The sequence below is a fragment of the Pristis pectinata genome, chromosome 10 (genome assembly GCF_009764475.1).
Source record: "Pristis pectinata isolate sPriPec2 chromosome 10, sPriPec2.1.pri, whole genome shotgun sequence".
Classification (NCBI taxonomy): domain Eukaryota; kingdom Metazoa; phylum Chordata; class Chondrichthyes; order Rhinopristiformes; family Pristidae; genus Pristis; species Pristis pectinata.
In genome coordinates this window covers 54,249,557-54,271,989 of record NC_067414.1, presented here as the reverse complement: position 1 = coordinate 54,271,989, position 22,433 = coordinate 54,249,557, and the positions used below count along the sequence as shown (strand labels likewise).

Genomic DNA, 22,433 nt, shown 5'->3' with positions numbered 1-22,433 from the left:
AAGCATTTAATATTTGTCCAGATTTCTGTGGGTATTTGATGAGAAGAGAAAGGAATGGACACATAGCTCAAGTACAATGGTAAAAATTGTTTTCATTAACTACTTAAGCTGTCAAGAAATCAGTAATATTGCAAGTTAAATTAAATATCTAGCAGAGCACTACTATTTACCAGAAAAAACTAAGATAATAGTGATGAAATTCATTCACAGAATTCACTCTTGATATTTTTATCTGTATGTTGGTTCTAAAGAATCTATAAAGGCATTTACAAACACAAGTTTTAATAAGTCCCATTGAAAATATAATGCAAAGAGGAAATTAAAATACTCAAGGCTGTTGACCGTGTCATTTCATCACATTCTTTCAGTCAACCAAGTTTGTTTTTGAACCACAAATACAATTCACTGGAGTTTTTTCCTGAGGGTGGGTACTTGTCTTGCTCGCAGTCCTCTGCCAGTGCCCCAGTTGGCTGACTGCCAGATTGAGGTAATGGCCAGGCAGGGAGTTATTGCTGCTGCTCGCTAATGCCTTCTGGCCCAGTCTGGATTCCAATAAGGAACTTTGCAAGCTGGAGAATCAAAACTCCATTGAAGGTTACTAGATGGTGGTGATCCAATGCTCAGCATCATTTTAGATCCCAGACCAGCCAGAACAGAAGTTTTAAGGCTTAATTTTACAACTATTCGCTTCTACTGGGGAGCCTCACAAAAATTCAGAAAGTAGCCCTTTAACCTGCATCTCAGCTGCTCTGCTTATCTTGTTTGGGTGGATCAGAACGCCACACACAAATAAGTATAAATATTTCTGAAAGGTAGGAGTGGTAGCAATCAGCATTTAGCTACAAGTGAGAAATCAAAATCCAGTCAATAGGCAAAGCATAATCTCCTGAATAACTATCAGCCAGAACCATTTTAGCAGGAGTGATGAGTTTTTCTTTGCAAAAAACCATGTGTTTATACATCTGATAGATAAAATGAATGTTTAATCTGGCATTTCTCAAAGAGTTCCCCCACCGCTTTCATGGATTAATGATTTATTAATGCTTTAGAATGTGGCCTGGTACCATGTACCTCTGTGTGCAACTCAGCTTCCTCTCACATACTGTAGAACTGATTGCCCTCACTGCTTATGACAAAGAAAGCTGAAGGGTATACTTTGAAGTCAGAAGTGTGTGCCTTTAACTAACTATATAAAGTAATAAGGAAATTAAATCAGCACATTTTCTTTTCACATATGGTAACATTATTCTGACTTTGAGACTTCAAAATAATTGTAGTAATCAAGAAGCACAACATTGTAAAATTAGCCAGTCCTTTTAAAGGAACTCATAGAAATTTAGCTGCAATTTGACTTTGCTTTTTCTGCAAACAAAATCTGAGATTTTTCTGATGTAATTAGGTCTGCCATGGCAGACAGGGAATGTATTTCATTCTCCCTTCAATCGCTTTTCTCCACCATCTAAGTCTCCACCAACAGATCAGACACGTGTGAAGTGGGCTTTATTTTACATCTTTCTATGCCCATATTACTCCACATATTGACCAACAGAAAGGAAAGACAGTAAGCTTCGAGAAAACTGTCCCATCCCTTGGCATGTTGGAATGCCATATTGATGAATGCCTAAACACAAGTGTGGGAACAGCTTACTTACCATTTACCAGGAGACCAGCCACTTGTTCTCTTTGAATTTATTTGTTGAAATTGTCCTCAGTTTCTCCAAAATATAAATACAAATAAAATTGAATAAGCAGATAGACTGATCTATAATTGCATTGTTTTTGAAGTCTGATCATTTGTAATTCCACTACTGTAAGGCACACCCTAATGTTGGGTTGTGCTCTGGAGGCATTTCACTTCAGATTTTGGCAAAGTGAATAATTTATAGCAGCAATTTTAATTGACCAGCCATATGATTAAATTTTGAACTCTCTCACCTGCTTTCAGATGAAAAATTACATTATGTGCCTCAAGGAGACAATCTGGCTGGGAGAAAGACTATTGATTTGGAATGAAATATGAAGAAAGCACTGTTGCTATTTTTGGGAGAAAGGTCTTGTTTTAATGTCTTTCTGTGTTTGAACCACAAGCAATTAGACCTTTTTAATTTTTTTAAAGCAGAATATGGATTGAAAGGGAAAGAGGATTTGTCATTATTATTTTGCTAATTTAAGGCATTGAACCACATCTAAGGGCTTTGGCTCATTAAAAATTTCATGGAAACAGTTCAATGAAAACGTTTCCATATGCCTTTCCGATTCATTCTATTCCCTCTGAAGGGGTCCCAACTCACGCACTCACTGGAAGCATTTCAGAGAACATATCTGAGAAATAGGTCCTGGGCAGTGATATACTGGTCATGTGAGTCTCTGGTACAACTTGTGTGGGCTTCTTAAACACATGGCTTATTTTCCTCTTTGGACTTTGAAGAGTGAATTTTAAAATGACTGCAAAAGATTTTTTTAAAATATTGGTGTATCTGCTAATCATTTTATAGTGTGACATAATAATCCTGATTAAAGTATTCCTTACCTGACTGATTTCATAACATCTCAGTAGAAGTGCACCCTGTGACTTTTAAGTCAGCTGTCCAGTCCAGAATGATCTTAAATTCTAGTCATACTGTATGTAAAGTTAGCTACCTTTCAGGATGCACTACCTTAACAACAATACTTTCCATGTATGTAACATCTTCAATGTAATGAAATGTTTCGAGATATCTCACAGTAAAATAATCAAACAAAATTTGAAAAAATGACACTTATTGGAACAAGTAACCAAAAGATTGGTCAAAGAGATAGCTTTTAAGGATCAGAATCAGATTTATTATCACTGTCTTATGACGTAAATTTTTTGTTTTGCGGCAGCAGTACAGTGCAAAGACATAAAATTACTAACAATTATAAAATAAATAAATAGTGCAAAACAAAACGAATGATAAGGCAGGGTTCATGGACCATTCAGAAGCAGAGGGGAAGAAGCTGTTTGTGAATCATTGAGTATGGGTCTTCAGGCTCCTCCCCGATGGTGGTAACGAGAAAAGGGCATGTCCCGGGTGGTGAGGGTCCTTAATGATGGATGCCACGTTCTTGAGGCACCGCCTTTTGAAGATGTCCTCAATGGTAGAGAGGGTTGTGCCTGTGATGGAGCTGGCTGAGTCCACAACCCTTTGCAGCCTCGTATGATCCTGTGCATTGGAACCTCCATACCAGGCAATGATGCATCCAGTCAGAATGCTCTCCACTGTACATCTATAGAAATTTGCAAGAGTCTTTGGTGAAATACCAAATCTCCTCAAACTCCTAATGAAGTAGAGCCTCTGACGTGCTTCCTTCATGACTGCATCAATGTGCTGGGCCCAAGATAGATCCTTGGAGATGTTGACACCTAGGAACTTAAAGCTGCTCACCCTTTCCACCACTGACCCCTCAATGAAGACTGGTGCGTGTGCTCCTGACTTACTCTTCCTGAAGTCCACAATCAATTCCTTGGTTTTGCTGACGTTGAATGCGAGGTCGTTGTTGTTACACCACTCAACCAGCTGATCTATTTCACTCCTGTACACCACCTCGTTGCCATCTGAGATTCTGCCAACAACAGTGGTGTCATCTGTGAATTTGTATTTGGCATTTGAGCTGTGCTTGGCCACAACAGTCATGAGTATAGACAGTAGAGCAGTGGGCTAAGCACACATCCTTGAAGTGCACCTGTGTTGATTGACAGCAAAGAGGAGATGTTATCACTGATCCGTACTGATTGTGGTCTCCCGATGAGGAGGTTGAGGATCCAGTTGCAGAGGGAGGTTACAGAGGCCCAGGTTTAGAAATTTGATGATTAATACTGAGAGGATGATGGTGTTGAATGCTCAGCTGTAATTGATAAACAGCAGCCTGACATATGTTTTGCTGACCATCTTAAACAAGAGATGCTAATAGGTTTACAGAGGAAATTCCAGAGCTTAGGGCCAAGGCATCTGAAGATGGCAGTGATTAACATTGAGAATGCAGAAGAGGCCAAAATCAGAGGAGTGCAGAAATCTCAGAGGGTTGAGCGGTGTAGGAAATTTTATAAAAAAAGGGAGAATTGAGACCAAGGAACCATGCTGGACCAGGAACCAATTTAGTTAGCACTCGGATAATGGGTGAAAGACACTTGGAACATAGGGATGTATGTACATCCTTAGGAAATTGGAAGCAGAGTTTTGGATGAGCTCAGGTACACGATAGATGAAGACAGACTTGTACATCACTGATTGCAATGAGGAAGAGGTTTAGCTGTTGTTCCTGCTCCTCATCATTAGTTTGTTGCTCCTGCTCGAAAACAATGCAATGGGCACGAGTGAAACTAAATCCATTTTAGCTGTGGTGGCACCAAGGACGAATAGGCAACCAAGACTCAACAAGCTTCAGTGTGAAGCCATATGAATGGGGTGCAGCAATCATATGGGGAATCATCACATTATTTTGATGGCAGATGGTTTGTCACTTGTAGCAATGTTTAGGGGAAGGGGTTAAGAATTCCAGGACACCTCCCTTGGCCAACTTAGAAGTTCAATGGTTAAGGAAAAATGAATCAATGGAAAGAATGCAGTTGGGCATTTGTTGCCTCACTGCTTTTTTTTAGTCTGTTGCTGCCTCATTCCCCTTGGTAGAAGCCAGCCACTCCCTCCTGCCTCAAATCTGCATGGGGCAACCCATTCACAAGAGCTGAAAGCTTGGTTAAACTTGAGAGGATTAGTTATTTAAGCTTCTTTGAAAATAACATGGAAACTAGCAAAATGAAGTATATTCGAAGTTCAATAGCACAATAAAACTGCATACAGGATAATTGAGAAGGCTGAGTTAAATCATCCTTGAATGTAAACTTTGACAAAGATTCAGAGCTGTAATACATTGTAAAGAGGAATGGCAATTTCTCTCAATAGTCCTTTTATCTTTGAATAGAGCACAGACTGTCCTATTAGCTGTGTTAGGGAAAGAACAGGCCAAAATTGATTTGTGGTGCTGGTAGTTTTGGCATGTTTAAAGTTATGGGGTGTGAAAGTTAAAATGAGGTAATAGCCTGATGGGCTGCTAAACACTTAAGTTCTCATATGACTACTTCTGGAGTTAACCCTGTTTGGAGAAACCTTGGCATTCATGCAGCCTTACTGAAAATTAAAGCTGTTTCTTGTTGCAGAGAACATGGTAGAGAAAGCTCTTATTAAGTGTCAGATAAATGTGGGGTGGTGGACAACAGGCCTGACCTGAGTTGTTAATATATTTCTTTTCTCTAACACCTTTCCTGATCCTATTAAGGTGCATGTGACATTGAAGTTCATTTCAGTAGTTTGTATGACTCCCTTCATTGCAAAACTGCTGGCACCTAATCTCAGTGAAGGTTTGGTTACAGAGCAGGATGTAGGAGGGAAGTCAGTCAGCATGACTGGCCACGCCCCATACCCCCTAAGTGAAAGAATGCTGAGAATGGGCATACCAGACATACTGAAGGAAGAATTGCATTTCATACCTAAGATATCTGCTGTTGTTTAGGCACAAACTAATAAGTAGTAATGCCTTCCATCCAGTTTTATGTGCAAACTTTCTTTAAAGCTGCTTCAGGAATGTGTTTCAACAAATCACATATATTAATTACAGTATAAAAAGAACTGTACTCCATCCAGAAAAAATATAGTTGAAAATAGTTCTAAGATGTTTACCTAACTTCTGTTTTAACTATGGGGATTACATAGACTATTTATTTACTCTATTTGTCTCCAACTACAGGATAGCAGACTCCCATTAGAAAACCTTTTGATATATTGATACCCAATACATGTTATTTATAGCTCCCACTCTAATGGAACATACAGACATTGGTTCTCTATATGTTCCTGTTGTGTCACACTTTTCCCCCACGTTGATTAGAGAAAGACTCATAAGTAGAACAATAGAATTTATCTATGACATTCCACCTGGTTCAGAATCAATAAGCCTGTAATTTAATAAACAAGGGTGTAAATCTTTACATTTATTTTGCATTTACCATAAAGAATAGAAAGTAGATTTAGATGGGAATATTGGATTAATATTTATCAGGGTGCCATGAGGAGGAGACTAGTTCTTAAAAAAATGGATTTTTTGTTTTTACAAAAGACTTGAGCATTGCATGAAGAACATTCATGAATGTTCCTGGAATTTAATCAAATATCTTCCCTTTGAGTTTCATATTACTGCTCAAGAATTTGAGTCTCGTTAATGATCGGTACTCAAAATTTGCCAGCTACTTTGTGTGGTAATTTTAGTTAGGTCTCAGTTTTCTGCTGGTTTGAATAGGCTATATATTCCACCTTTCCCACTGGTTCCACAACTGTGCACCCCCCATTGCAAAAAAAAAGATCAACATTGGCTCCAGAAATGGTGGTGGAGCCAATAATAGCTTTGCATGAGAACTGCTAAAATTCATAATGATTAAAAAAATTAACAAAAACAATTTGTTACCTCTCTGCTCCATTACATATAAATTCATAACATTAATAACATATATACTACATTTGCATAAGAATTTTAAAAATATGCAGATATAAAGCACACCAAACATCAATAGAAGAAATAATAAACTCATTGCAGGAAATTCAGGTCAGGTGACATCATAAATTGTGAGTCTGAAGCTTGAACTGTGTATAATCTTGATCTCAACCATAGATTGAGATTAATGCCTTGAAATCAGCCTTAGTTTATTATTTTGTCCATTCTGAGGCCTTCTTACTTGTCACCAGTTATGTCATCCTCCACATGTTTTGCTGACAGCAAAAGTGTGCAGTTATGAGCCCTGCACTGAAGGATTAGAAAGTTTGATTTAATTACTGCAAGTTTATCAAGTGATAATCCTCAGATTTGCAGGTGGTAACATAAACATTTTAAAAATTCTTAACTTCTGAAAGGAAATTTCATTAGCACAATAAATCCCATGACCAACACATTAACACCAGTTCAATAGATTGTACATTATCCTCAGGGTGATAAGACAAAATAGAATGTGCAGAAATCAACTCCAGGAGTACAGGAATGCAAGCAACGCCAAAACTACAATTTTAAATCTGGTTGTTATTAGAGAGAATGGTCACAGATTCTTTTCTCACAATGTCAGCAGTGCAAATAATACAATGCATTACATCAACACTGCAGCACAGTAAGATGGTTTGGGAATGTTTCTCAACAAGTACTGCTGCCTCTTCATATGTTTTGTAAGGTATGATATACTTCTCTGTTTTTTTTCTTTTACAGGTGCAACAGATCTTGGCCCTTTCTCAGACCCCCGGCAGTTTGGGCTTTCTTCGCTCACAGAAAGCCGTTTCTCCAATCCTCGAATGCACTACCCAGCCACCTTCACTTACACACCAACTCCAGTTACAACTGGCATGTCTCTAGGTATGTCTGCAGCTACACACTATCATACCTACTTGCCACCGCCTTATCCTGGCTCATCCCCAAACCAAAGTGGACATTTCCAAACCAGCAGTGCACCCTATCTCTACTATGGTACCTCTTCTGGATCTTATCAATTCTCCATGGTGGCAGGGGGAGAACGCTCACCCTCCAGAATGCTGCCACCTTGTACCAGTGCATCAACTGGCAGTACACTCCTTAATCCGAATCTGCCCAACCAAAATGATGGTGTAGATGCCGATGGTAGCCATAGCAATTCTCCCACTGTGTTGACTTCCACTGGAAGGATTGATGAGTCTGTCTGGAGACCATACTGACTCTTTGATTCTATAAGAAAACAGAACAGCAGCTTGGAAAAGAACATTATCATTTAAACAGTGCCTATTGTACAGTTTTTAACTGGAAGAAAATCTTATGATATGACTGCTTAGTGAGAGAACTAGTACAGTATTTCAGGACATTTCTGTACAGTTCAACATATGCACATGACTTTGGCTATTTTTAAGTCCGTCCCCCTATCCACCTCCTCCAGTGAATGAACTTAGCATCTTATCCAAATACATGAAGAAGTCCTGACTGCACAGCAAAGGAAACGTTGTTTGAGAAAGATGGGCCTTCCAAGAAGTGGCAGAGTGCAAATTGCAGTAATTATTGAAACAATGTTGAAAGTAGCAAAAAAATGTGGCTAAAAATGAACTCTAAGCTTGAAGATGAAAAGTCCCAGAAACTATAACCACCCACTTTAACTTTTCTTTTTATAAATTGTCTGTGAGGAAAACTGGCTCACAATTAGAGTAGAGGTATGAGAAAAGTAAATGTATGCATTTAGTTGTAACTATGCATAAAGGGGCAGAATTTTTTTTCGAATATAGTTCTTGAGGAATACCCTTTAAATGTAAGTAGAGAGAAGTTGTTTTTATGACCATTTATGTAAGCATTTCTGTTAATTGAATGTTTACTACAGATTTCAAGAGGAGTTTCTGTTTTCTTGAAATGGTTTATACATACAATAAAATTGCTTTTCAGTTTCAAAGGAGGTTTATCCCATCTGACTTGGAGCAATTTTATTCCACTATGTTGTTTCATTTGAATATTGTTTACTCATTAATTGAATGGCTCCTTGATGTTGACATATGGACATTAAAATGGTAATGTCTACTTTGGCATCATTATACTATAATATCTGTAGTTGTCTGTGTACTTGAGAAACAATGGCAATAGTTAATAATATCATAATATTCAAACTCAAATGGGTTACTTTAATTAAATGGTATTTTCCCCTGAAATTAGAATCCTCAAATTAGTTAATAACTAAATATCTGTGCATCCGTAAGGACAGTAGCATGATGGAAATAGGAATATTGTTGGTAGTTCATGCCAGTAGCTTTGGGAGTACTGATTTTTTATCACCTATTCCACTTTAGTCAAGTTCTCTTAAAATTGATATACTATATATCTTGCTATGGAATGAAAATATCTTTGAGGAACAAACAGCAATATTTTATTTAAAAGTACATATTGGATGAAATCTCCTTACAGAGCTGATGTTTGGAAGGTTTTGTCAAAGAAATATCCACACATTGCTGTATAACAGCTCTATATCTAATCACATATCCAGAGCTCTGTTTATGAATATAAGAATAAAAACCTACTTTTGCCATTTGCCCTAAATTTAACTTACATTTTCCAGTATTTTGCTTATAATTCAATATGCTAACAATTAGAATCAATGTAGTTTTATAATGAAGCTACAGAATCAATGCAATTGGGAGTTTTCCTTGAAATTATGAAATTATTCCCTCTTAAAAGTTTTCAAGGAATCACAATTCAAAAGCCCTTTAATCAGGGAATTAAAACCACATCTCATTGTTCAATGCCAGCAGTCAAAAAAACATGATTTTAGAGTTACTGTTTCCTTTAAACAATTAGTTCCACAATGAAAACAAAAAAAAACACAGAAAATACTGTTTATGTTCCATTTATTTTCCTTCTTGGTCCGTAGTAGTGAAGGTGATTTGATGCTCATTCCAACTTTCTTTTAAGAAGCAATGATCAAACAGAGAGAACAATGTTGTTTCATACACTCGACTTCACACACAATTACATATGTATAGGCATAAGTTTTTTTTGTGAATGTTTAAGTTTGAATATATGTGGCTCTGATAACACTGAGAAAGAAAAGCCTGCAAATAAAAACAAATTTGAAATGAGTACATTTGAAAATATACAGCAAGCCCTAGCCATCAGCAGTATTGGAATAATATTTTAAATAAGAATATCTTGTCATTTGTTACATGATTATTTTGACAGAGGTACTACCATTGAGGTAATTAATCTAGTTTTCACACTCAGAAGCATTGTCCAGGTGAACAGAATCTAACTTCAGACCATTTATTGTTATTATTGAAGTGTAGTTAACACTTAAATGTCTGTTTTGATTCATAGAGCTACAGCTACCTTAAAATTCATCGGTGATACAATAGGCAAAGCTAGTTTGTGTTCAAGCACTACTAGAAATTAAACAAAATATGCAAATAGTGATTCACCAGCAGATTCACCAGTGTTTCATTGGCCATAAAGCTCTTAGGGATGTCCTGAGGCCTGAACGCTCTTTCTTTTTATTATCATGCTGAGGTAAGACTTATATTGATTCAACTCTTTTAAGTGCAACTAGTATGTGTATGGAGAACCCACCATATATTAAAGTAACCCAGGTACTTGATATATTAAAATTGCCACGCCTATAAATCTTAGAAAGATTACACATGGAAATGTGTATTCTGTCTTTGTAACATAAAAAGCACAAAATACATGAGGTACATTAATGCAATATCTTATCCTAATGCTTCCTTAGTTTCAAATGCTTCATTCTATTCTGAGACTATTTTATGTATTAAATAAATGTCAAATATTTTTCAATATTTAGATATAGCAAGCTTTTTTTTACTGTAATATTTTCTTGTGTGAAGCATGCTTTTGTGGACCCAAGGTTCTATTTACATTAAAGCTGGACAACTTTATTGATATTATTTATTGCAAGTGGTAGCTTGAAGCAAACCACCAGTCTACATTTATATATCTGTACAGGTAATGAGTTCGATAGTTTTCAGCAGCATTTAAAAAAGCAGGTGTCAGGTTACACAACTCAAGGTTGAACTAATCAAGTCTTACTGCCAGTGCAAGCTGTTACCTATTTAATAAAAGGTACTTTATTTGTTTAATGTAATTTTTATTGCTAAGGTGGATTTTCAAAGATTTAAATATGTGTTTTTATATAAAGTGATTTTTTTTAAAAAGAACATTTTTTGTTAGGATGTGATATTAGTAGGGCTGCAGGCAGCAATTTTGGAACAAAATTTAAGATTTTGTACAGTCAAAAGCACATCCAATTAGATCCAGTATCCACCAGGTTAATGCAATAATTACTATACATTTTGGACATCATGCAAAATGTATACACCATTTTTTTCATTAGGAGCAGATTTTCCACTGCAGATGTGAACATTCTTTTAGGGTTTCTGATAAGTTAGTTTTCTATGGTACCAACTTTTAACATGGACTATCAGAGAATCAGAGAAATTTAATGTGCAGAAGGAAGCAAAAATTAACCTTGTTCTTGAGCCTCTGTCTGTAGTCCTGTAGGCTATGGCATATCAAATGTTTATCAAGGTACCTTTTATGTGCAATGAGAGTTTCTGCCTCCACAATCCTTTCAGACACTATATCCCAGATCTTCATTATAAACAATCAAAAGAACTTCAATCCCTCCTTAACTTTCTGCCAATCACCTTATATCAATGCCCCTGTTTATCATGGGATTATGTGATACCTGAGATGATTTAAAGATACATTTGTTAATTGACTTCATCGGATTGCCAAGTACTTGATCTCATTATATGGTGGTAGATAATTCAAGGTATTATATAACAGCAAATAAAAAATGAAGGGAGCTTCAAATCACTCGAGGTGGACCATGCAATTACAACTAATATTCCACATGTTACATATATGTATAATATTACATTTAGATACAATCCAAAATTGCAAAAGTGATAAATTGGTTCCTTTACTGAGCAGATGTCATTCTGCGTAAGTTTTGGCAATAGCACTGAATATTAGAGTATTTTTCTCTCCAATTTTCTCTTTCTCTTGATAATGAGAAGTAATTATATCACTCAATGCAATATCTTATTGGTTCATTAGTGTAGGAATGAAATATTATCAGACACAAAGTGAAAACCTGGTAGGGCAAATCAAAACACAAGACTAAAGTGCATCTGGTTTTGTGTTGGTGAAAAGATTAATCTGCTTTCCTCTAGATACCAGGATTGGATACAGGGGTTGTTGTTATGGAGGCAGAAGCACTGATTCTTGCTGTAAATTGAAATATGTGCTGAGTACAGCAGTTCATGTCAATAATTGATGAGCATAGCTGTGTCAAAAAATGTTGAGTTTTTCTATTTGGCAATTGTACCACTAATGTAACTGGCCAGAACTGATGGCAAAAATAGGCTTTGGTTATAAATTGCATGCTGATTTGCTTCTAGTGAAAGCCATGTTGAAATTCGTTAAAATATCTGTTTAACATTATGAGAACAATACTCTTAAAATCGAGCATATTGAAAGGCACAGTGGTAGTTTTAACTAAGATGATTGAAACGGGACCAAGGTGAGCCTTGTCTATCTCTGATTTAGTAATGTCATCTTCAACCCTGGAATCTCTTAAGAACACAAAAAGGCTCTTTTTTTAATGTTAACAAGCAGTTTATCATACAGTTCATATTTAGTATTCTTATAGTTTGAGATGTGAGACACAAAATGGAAATCCGAGCTTTCTAATGCAATTACCAGATAGATAGTTGAGCTCCATGAGGAAAAAGAACACATTTTAATCTGTTCATATTTTTGTTTATGTAAAACAGACAAGATTCTGCAATTTTGATTTCAATGGTATACTTGCACTTCGGCCTTTTAATTTTTTTTACTTTTTATATAAATATGAGCTTTTTTATTGCTGTTATTCAATAATTGCTTTGCACTGAGTATACTGTACAAATGCATTGTGTTTCCAAGCCATTGCCATCATTGATTATGAATCACTTTGCTACATCTTAAAAGGGAATAATGCTAAGGTAGTGGTTTTTGTATTACGAAACCCACAAGATTCCTTACCTGGCATTTTGTCATGATTGTAACATTGATTTAAGTTTGAATTTCATTTTCAATAAAATGGCATTTTCTATTAATTCTGTATTAATGTTATTGACCATTTGAAGATACTGCAAAGGACATTTGACTGTGGGTTTAGAGCCATGGAATTCATACTTGCAATGGTTCATCCAGATAGACTTGCCTAATATAACCCTTGAAATATTATTCGGAATGTTTGGCTGGAAAATTCAGCACCATGGCAGGTGATTTCTGGGCACTATAGACATCATATCTATTGTGCTTGACCTGCTGAGTATTTCCAGCACTTGTTTTATTTCAGATTTCCAACATCTGCAGTATTTTGCTTTACAATTTCGTTCGGGCTCCGAGATGCCACACTCAGTTTAATGCTGCTTTGCTGGTCAAGGACATAACTCTTACCACACATCTGCAAGTTAGCTCTTGTACTCTACGTTTGGAGCAAGGCTATAAAGAAGCCCAGTGCTGAATTGGCCTGGTGCAACACAAACTGAGAGCCAGTTTGCTATATGATCCCATGACTCTGAGTACAAGGATATGTCCCTCTTGAGGTTCCGCTGCTGAATCCAAGTGGGATCGGGGTCAGGACAAGATTGAGTAAATTGATCTATCTGGCAAGGCTCATTCTACTACCTGTGTATCTTAGGTCCTTGTTGAAGGGGCAGCACTGAAAAGCCATAAGATATCAATGCCACTTACAGAAACATATCCACACCCCTGCTATAACTACCACTCAGCAAATGTAGCCTGCACTGAGGAACCTAGCATAGGACTTCCCTCCCTCAACAATGCCCCTTGTGACAAAGGGGGTTTTGCTTAATGTGGAGGAGGTCTGCCTTAAACAAAGTTCTGTAGCTGGGAAGTGCCATGTCCAATTTCCTACCCAATTCCTGCCCAGAAATATGCCACATTTCTTTGGAAATTCAAAATCGTCTACCTAAAGAATGTCCTTTGTTCAAATTTTAGTTCTGTTGCTAAACCTTCATCCTCTTGGTTTCATGTTCAATTTCATACAAAATAAGTCTTAAAGCCAGAATTTGGATATCTGTTAATGTCCCTAGTAACACTAAGTACATCTTTGAAATAAACATTTGAAAGGAAACTCTGAGGAAGCAGTACTTTGTGCCATTTTCAGGTGAAATGTTACCCTTCTCTCATGGCACAAACATTTTCGTTGACTCTTAACTGTTTGGTTTAAATCATGAATTTTCTTAATAACTGACTTGATTCATTATAATTTTATGGAAAACTTGTTCAGAGCTTTCAAATTTTCTGCTTGTTAAAACTATTCTATTCAGTAAGACTGAGAGACCACTGATCTTGTTCAATTCAGTGTTTCATCCCAATTCACATTTTATCTGTATGACTTACATGTCATTTTATTCATAGATTTATGAAATCCATACATATATCAATTTCAGGGGCTGAATTATCCCCCTGATTTTAGAAGCACAATTCAGCCCCTAAAATTTCAAACAGCAATTTCTTCCTCATTTCCAATACTTCTAATAAATGGTAGTGTTCAAAGAAAATACACATTCTTATAATGCCCCTATGGTTGCACATGGCAGTGTCCAGGGCACACTCTTCAATTCACGAAGAGGCTCAAATAGAGAATTTGCAACTCTAATTCCTCAGAGCTTCCTGTACCTGCTGCAACATAACATTGTGGAAACTTTAGGCATTGGGCAAGAGGTCCATATTTCAAGGAATCTTTTTCAGAAAGTTGAAGAAGAATGCCTTGCATTTAATTGCACTGAGCAATCTGACCTGCCACCAGAATTTGTTCCTTTCCCCTCATCTCCTTGTTAATCCCACAGCCATGTCTGTCTATCCCAGCACCCACTAAGGCCTCTACACCATGATACTTCCGTGAGGAGCTGCTGTCAAAAGCTTTTCACTGATTTTAAAGGTCTGGTAGTTTAATAAAAGTATAGATGGATTCAACTCATTAACAGAATTAAAATTACTTAAGAAATAATTAAACATTTAAAAAGTCAGTTCAAACTGAGAGAAATAAAAAACTTAACCTGAACTTAACTTTTTGATGAATATTTGCAACCCTAATTGAATGAAAGGGTTGTTGTGAGTATGTTACACTTGGCATCAGCATAAAGCATCTGACCCTTCAGCTCGGCACAATTCAGAACTGCCGTAGGACACTTTGACCTCCAGTGCATCTCCAGTGTCCATGTTGCAGGGCAAAGATGCAAAAATCAATTTAACATCAGAGGGTGTACGGTAGCAGTTCCCTGCAAAAATGTACGATGTCAGAGCTCAATCAAGCCCCTGTTTTGTTACTCACCTATTCTGTTTCACAATATCACAAGACAAGGGAGCAGAAGCAGGCCATTCGGCCCATCGAGTCTGCTCCAAGGGAAATAGAAATGAGAAATGGGGAATGGGGGAAGAAGAAGAAAAAAAAAACAAAAAACTATTCTAATCCCAATTACCAGCCTTATCCCCATATCCCTTGATATCCTGACTATTTAGATATCTATCTATCTCCTCCTTGAATGCCCCCACTGATCTGGCCTCCACTGCTGTACGTGGCAAGGAGTTCCACAAATTCACCACTCTCTGGCTAAAGAAATTTTTCCTCATCTTTGTTTTGAAACTGTACCCTCTAATTCTAAGATTGTGCCCTCTGGTCCTGGACTCACCCACCAAGGGAAACAGCCTAGCCACATTTACTCTGTCCTTTCCTATCAATATTTTAAATGTCGCTATGAGGTCCCCTCTCATTCTTCTGTACTCCAGTGAGTACAGTCCAAGAGCTGACGAACGCTCCTCATACGTAAGCCCTTTCATTCCTGGAATCATCCTCGTAAATCTCCTCTGAACCCTCTCCAGCATCAACACATCCTTCCTAAGATGTGGGGCCCAAAACTGCGCACAATATTCCAAATGAGGCCTCACAAGTGCCCCGTAGAGCATCATCAACACTTCCTTACTTTTATACACTATACCTCTCGAAATGAATGCCAACATAGCATTCGCTTTCTTTACCACCGATCCGACCTGGTGGTTAACCTTTAAGGTATCCTGCACGAGTACGCCCAAGTCCCTTTGTACTTCCGTGCTTTGAATTTTCTCTCCTCCTAGATAATAATCTGCCCACTTATTTCTGCTCCCAAAATGTACAACTGCACATTTCCCTACATTGAATCTCATCTGCCATTTCCTTGCCCATTCTCCTAAACTGTCTAGGTCCCTCTGCAACCTTCCTATCTCTTCAATACTCCCTACTCCTCCCCCTATCTTGGTGTCATCCGCAAACTTAGCCACAAAACCATTTATTCCATCATCCAAATCGTTAATGTACAAGGTAAAAAGGAGCGGTCCCAACACCGACCCCTGCGGCACACCACTAGTAACCGGTAACCAACCAGAACGAGATCCTTTTATTTTCACTCTTTGCTTCCTGTCAACCAGCCAATGCTCCACCCATTCTGTTATCCTACCCGTAATTCCATGACCTCTCATCTTATTAATCAGTCTCTTGTGAGGCACCCTATCAAAGGCCTTTTGAAAGTCTAAATACACAACATCTACCGCCTCTCCCTTATCCACCTTACCTGTGATTTCTTCAAAAAACTCCAATAGGTTGGTCAGGCAGGATCTTCCCTTCACAAAACCATGTTGGCTAGGACCTATCCTGCCCTGTGCCTCCAGGTATTCCGTAACCCCGTCTTTGAGGATAGATTCCAATAACTTTCCCACCACTGACGTCAGACTAATAGGTCTGTAATTTCCTTTATGCTGCCTCCCACCTTTCTTATACAACGGAACTACATTTGCGACCCTCCAGTCCTCCGGAACCATGCTGGAATCTATCGATTTCTGGAAAATTATCGCCAATGCCTCCGCTATCTCTAAAGCCACCTCCTTCAGAACCCGGGGATGCACCTCATCTGGTCCGGGAGACTTATCAGTCTTTAGTCCATTTAGTTTTCCTAGCACCTTCTCCCTAGTAATCTTAACTGAACTCAATTCCATTTCGTGAGACTCCTGACTAACCGGCACGTTGCTGATGTTCTCCATGGTGAAGACCGATGCAAAATATTCATTCAATTCCTCTGCCATCTCTCTATCGTCCATTATAATAGTTCCTGCACCGTTATCAATTGGTCCTATATCAACCCATGTCTCTCTTTTACACCTTATGTATTTAAAAAAAACTCTTAGTATCCTTTCGAATGTTATCCGCCAACTTCCTTTCATAATTCATCTTTTCTTTCCTAATGACCTTCTTAGTTTCTCTCTGCAGGTTTTTAAAATCTTCCCAGTCTTCTGTTTTCCCACTAATTTTTGCTTCTTTGTACGCCGCCCCTTTTGCTTTTATTTTAGCCTTCACCTCTCTCGTTATCCACATTTGTGCCTTTTTTCCATTCAAAACCTTTTTTCTTGGAATATATCTATCCTGCAATTTCCTTATTTCCTGTAGAAATTCCTTCCATTTCTCCTCTGCCGTCCCTCCAGCCAGCTTACTCTTCCAATCAATTAGGGCCAACTCCTCTCTCATACCATTGTAATTTCCTTTGTTCCACTGAAATATCGATACACCAGTTATCAGTTTCTCCTTCTCAAACTTGAAACTGAACTCAATCATATTGTGATCACTGGTTCCCAGTGGTTCCTTTACCTTTAGTTCCCTAATCACCTCCGGTTCATTACACAGCACCCAATCCAAAACAGCCGATCCCCTGGTGGGCTCTTCAACAAGTTGCTCCAGCAAAACGTCCCTTAGACATTCCACAAACTCCCTCTCCCGAGTACTACCGCCATTCTGGATTTCCCAGTCCACCTTCATGTTAAAATCCCCCATAATTATCTACACATTGTCACTCTGGCATGCTTTTCTATCTCAAACTGCAACTTATCGTCCACTTGCTGATTGCTATTAGGGGGCCTATATATGACTGCTACTATTGTCCTTTTACCCTTGCTATTCCTTAGCTCCACCCATAAGGATTCCACCTCTTCTGACCCAATATCCTTCCTTTCTATTGATTTTATATCACTACTAACCATCATGGCCACACCTCCCCCTCTGCCTACCCGCCTATCCTTCCTATACACTGTGTACCCCTGGACATTCAGTTCCCAATCACATCCATCATAAAGCCATGACTCGGTGATTGCCACAATGTCGTATTTATTAACCTGTAGTTGTGCCACTAGGTCATCTACTTTATTCCTAATGCTACGTGCATTTAAATATAGTACGTTTAGTCCGGTATCTGCTATTAATTTTGTTGTACTTCTATTGTTCAGCAGATTATCCTGGCTTTCCACCTGTCTATCCTTCTTACCATCTTCACTACATACTACCTTAGACATGTTCCTATATACCTCATCCCCTATCCTAACATTCAGAGTCAGCACCATTTACACTTCTGTTGAAATCAGTGGAGATTTGCTCGGTTCTTATGAGGGATGACCTCCACCAGTTTAGCCCTCAGGTATTGAAGCTGAAGATTAGGTCCTCACATCTTTGAGGAGGAACATGGCAGGATCAGGTCTTGGGATACCAATTCTGCTTGAACATCTTTCTGGGGGTTTCATTATATAAACACTTGACTCCATTTCAGACAAACAGCACTTTGTTCCCATCTCCAATACTCTTATAACTAATAAATGGTAGTGTTCAAAGAAAATGAAAAATACACATTTTTATGATGTCCCTATGGTTGTTGATAGCAATGTCCAGGGCACAGCTCGTCAATTCATGGAAATTCTGGAACAACTCTAATCAATTCTACTACACCTGCTGCAACATAGTGTGACTGGCAACTTTGGGGATTGGCCATGAGGTCCATATTTTAAGGAATATTTTTCAGAAAGCTGAAGCAGGAGAATGCCTTGCAATCATTTGCACCAAGCAAGATTAGCGTTTTCAAATTCCCTCTCTGTCCTGTCATTTCAAATTCCCGGCATTGCTAAGGCACACTTAATATAAAACACATGTGATGACATTTGCTTACATATTACATATGCCTGTGTATTTTATAGCCTCAGTTGCTTGTGGTGGAGAAGTCCCAGATGAGGCAAGGCCTGTGAGCAGGCAATATAATGGCTCTCTGCCTGATTTTCTGCTTCTGCCTGTTGAAGTTATGCCAGGGATTGTTTCACAAAGTACAATTTGTTCTCTTTGGTTTTAACTTTGCCTACAAAAGAGAAAATTTGTATATGGATACAACTGTAGTACTGAATTGATCTGAGTTTCCAAGTTCAGCACCATTATTACATCATAGGCGGGCATCAACTATGAAGAACATTACCTGCACATTTGTGGCCTGTGGTAACTTAAAGCAACATTGCTTCAGGACTGGCTAAAAATAGGCAGCATTTGGAATGCTGGACAGCAGCCTGAACAACAAGAGTTGCAGAAGCAGCAGGATGCCCCATTTTTCAGAAAGAGCAGAAGCAGAAAAAACTGCATTTCAGAGGGTCCCCAGACGAATTGGAGAGAGCAAATAGCAGGACATAATTCAGTTATTTCAAAGCTTACTCCAAATTTGGCTAACTCTTCTTTTAGATTGGCTGATATCCTTCTGTAAAATGCTCCAGATGATCCAGAAACCAAGGTTTCACTTTATCTCTTCCATGTGGGGATTTGAGAACCTTGAATTCTTTGCCATCTCAGAGTGCACTACTGGGGTTGCCAATCAAATTGACAATGGATCTCCTGGAGGAAGACACCCAGGCAAACAACCTCTTGCCACATGTTCACGAAGGCACTCTTTCCCATCATCTCAAAAGTTTCCCTTGAATTAAAGATTTAACTATTGCACCAAAACTGTAGCTTTTAGGAAATGAAATTAACTTACTCATCCCGTGGCTCAGTTGCTCTTGCCTCTGAATCAGAAGGTTACAGGTTCAAGCATAAGATGAGGCTGATACTGAGGGAGTGCTGCACGGTCGGAGATGTTGACTTTTAGTTGGAATGTCAAGTTAAGGCTAAGTCTACTGTCAACAGTAGATGTAAAAATCCTATGAGACTATTTTGCAGAAAAGAACTAGACTTATCGTTGGTGCTCTGATTAATATTTATCCCTATACAAACAGATAAGCTGCCCTTTATCTTTATTGCTTTGTAGTTTCTGGGAGCCAGCTACCTGTGAATAACTTGTTTCCCACAAGACATAATAAACATATATCTAATAATTGTCTTCATTGGGACAACATGGTTGTAGAACTATAAAGTGTTTTGGGCACAACCTGAAATCACAGAAGGAGCTATATTAATACAAGGCTTTCTTTTCTCTTCCTTTCCCCACCTTGTTGCAGTAGCTCCATTATTGTCCTTCAGAGTTAAGATGACAAAAAGTATTCAGGATGTTTAAGAAATCAATGCTTAACAGTTCTAAATTTGAACTTGACCTTTATTTTAATTTACACCAAAATTTCTTCTTGGTCAAATAATTAGCAGCCCTTACATTTGTCAAATGGCTGTTTAGATTCTCCAAAAAAATTATTCCATTGCAATGCCATGAATGTTTGCGTTATAAATAATCATGCTTCTTGTTTACTAATTAACATTCCAAAACGTTACAGCAATATGCCTGGATTCCATGTGTGAATGCTTCACAGTGAATCATAAATACTCTATGTGACATTCTAGGGAACATCATGAGCTTAAAAAAAATTAAATTCTAGATGTTGGAGTAGGCCATGTGACCACCTTGAACCTATTCCACCATCCAATAAGATCACGGCTGATCCTATGCCTCAAATCTATTCTCTGGCCAAATCACCATTTCCCCACAAATTCAACCTTGCCCCTGAGCACTGACAGTCCAGTGATGAAGGAAATTACAATTCTCTGTGTTAAGGAAATTCTTCTTGTTTCAGTCTTGAAGGGCAATTTACTCACAATGTTCTAGATTCTTTATCAAAAGAACCTCAGCATTTATCCTGTCAATAGTTCTCAACATCTGAAATAAAAAAATAGGCTAGAAAGGCTGAGCAGGTCAGGCTGAATCTGTGGAGAGGGAAGGAGAGTTAACATTTTAGGTCAATGACCTTTAATCAAAATTAGGAGAAGTTAGAAATCAAACATGTTTTGAGTTGCAGAGAAAGAGAGGAGTGGATGAATGTTTGTGATAGGGTGGTGACTAAGAGAGACAAAATGACATGTGATGGTGGTGTTGGCTGGGAGAGGGTGATAAAGGTTTGTTAATCTGCCTGTAGGAGATGTAAGTGAGAGGGCAAGCATGAAAACAGAGAAAGAGAAAGAAACAATGCAAGAACTGTGAGATACAAAACACTAAAGGTGCTAGAAATCTATAATGAAGCAGAGAATTCTGGAAATTCTACCACCTCAGGCAGCACTTAGGGAACATAAGAACAAAAGCAAATAGGATCAGGAGCAAGCCATCTGGCCCCTCAAGCCTGCCCTACCTTTCAGAATGATGTGGCTGACCTGCCCTAGGCCTCAATTCTTCTTCTGTGCTGGTTCCATGTAGCCCTTGATTCCCTGATCTTTCAAAAAATTTGTCTACTTCGTCTTAAAATACCTGCAATGATCTAGCCTCCACAACTCTGTGGGGTAGAGAATTCTAGAGATTCACCACCCTTTGCTAAAAGAAATTTCAAGGCACCTTGGTTTAATATCACCATCACCCTACCTTGCAACTATGTTCCCTCATTCAAGACTCTCCCACTTGTGAAAACATCTGGACTTTCCCCCGTCTTGCCCGCTTTGAATCTGATATGTTTCAGTAAAGGTCATTCTTCATTCTTCTAAACACCAAAAAAAATAGGTCCAGCCTTTTCAGTTGCTCATGATAGGACAAACCTCCCATCTGAGCAATTAGCCGAGAGAATCTCTTTGGAACTACCACCAATGCTAGTCCATTCTTTCTTAAATAAGGGGGCCAAAACTCTGCATAGTACTCCAGGTGTGGTCTCACCAACACCTTGTACAATCGTAACAAAACTCCATTTTTTAAACTCCAACCCCTTCCCAATCAAGGGCAATATGTGATTTGTCCTTTAATTACTTGCTATACCTGCAGCTAACTTTGTGTTTTATCCACAAGATCCCTCTGTCCTCTCTCCATTTAGATCACAGCCACAGATCACAGATTTGATTCCTCCCACCAAAGTGTATGATCTCACTCCTTCCTACTCCACTTGCCAGGTTTTCACCCAGTCACTCAACCTATACTCTAAATAACCTCATCACAGCATGCTCTCCCACTTGTTTTTTGTGAATAAAGATTAATGACCTTTCATCAGAACTGGGCAGTTCCAATGCAAACTGGAAAGGCTGGTTATCTGACATTGTTGAATTCAGGGCTGTAACATGTTCAGTTAAAGTGAGATAATGTCATAGTCATAGATGCATTGAGCACAGAAATAGACCCTTCAGCACCCCCTGCCCACACTAACCATCATGTACCCACCTACACTAATCCCAGTTTTTCTCTCACATGCACATCAACCCTTTGCCCCCCCCACCCCACCACTCAATTCTCCTGTCACCCACCTACCCCATGCACAATTTGCAGTAGACAACTATGCTACCAACCTCTTATCGTTGGCACATGGGAGGAAACTGGAGCACCCAGGGAATATTCATGCAGTCACAGTGAGAGCATAAAAACTCCACCAAGACAGTACTCAAGGTCTCTGGAACTGCGAGGTGGTGGTGAATCTTGACTGAAAGACTGTAAGAAGCCAAATATTGAGAGATGTGGGTTGCAGAAGAATAGAGAATTAAAGTGGGAGGCTACTGGATGTAAACTGAAGAAAGGTGTTCTGCAAAGCAGTCATCAATCTGTGCTTGGGTTCTCCAATATTAAGGAGAT

General features: G+C 38.4%; 1 protein-coding gene across 2 annotated transcripts in view; it reads left to right on the top strand.

Annotated features, from left to right (window-relative positions):
• Nucleotides 1–12,650, top strand: part of runx2a (RUNX family transcription factor 2a) — a 140,651-nt gene extending 128,001 nt beyond the window's left edge. For both annotated transcript variants that reach the window (XM_052024359.1, XM_052024361.1), the window contains one exon: nt 7,264–12,650. In XM_052024359.1, coding sequence (XP_051880319.1) covers nt 7,264–7,742 — 479 coding nt within the window. In that variant the 3' untranslated portion in view covers nt 7,743–12,650. The remainder of the gene's footprint in view (nt 1–7,263) is intronic.
• The last annotated feature ends 9,783 nt before the right edge of the window (nt 12,651–22,433 follow it).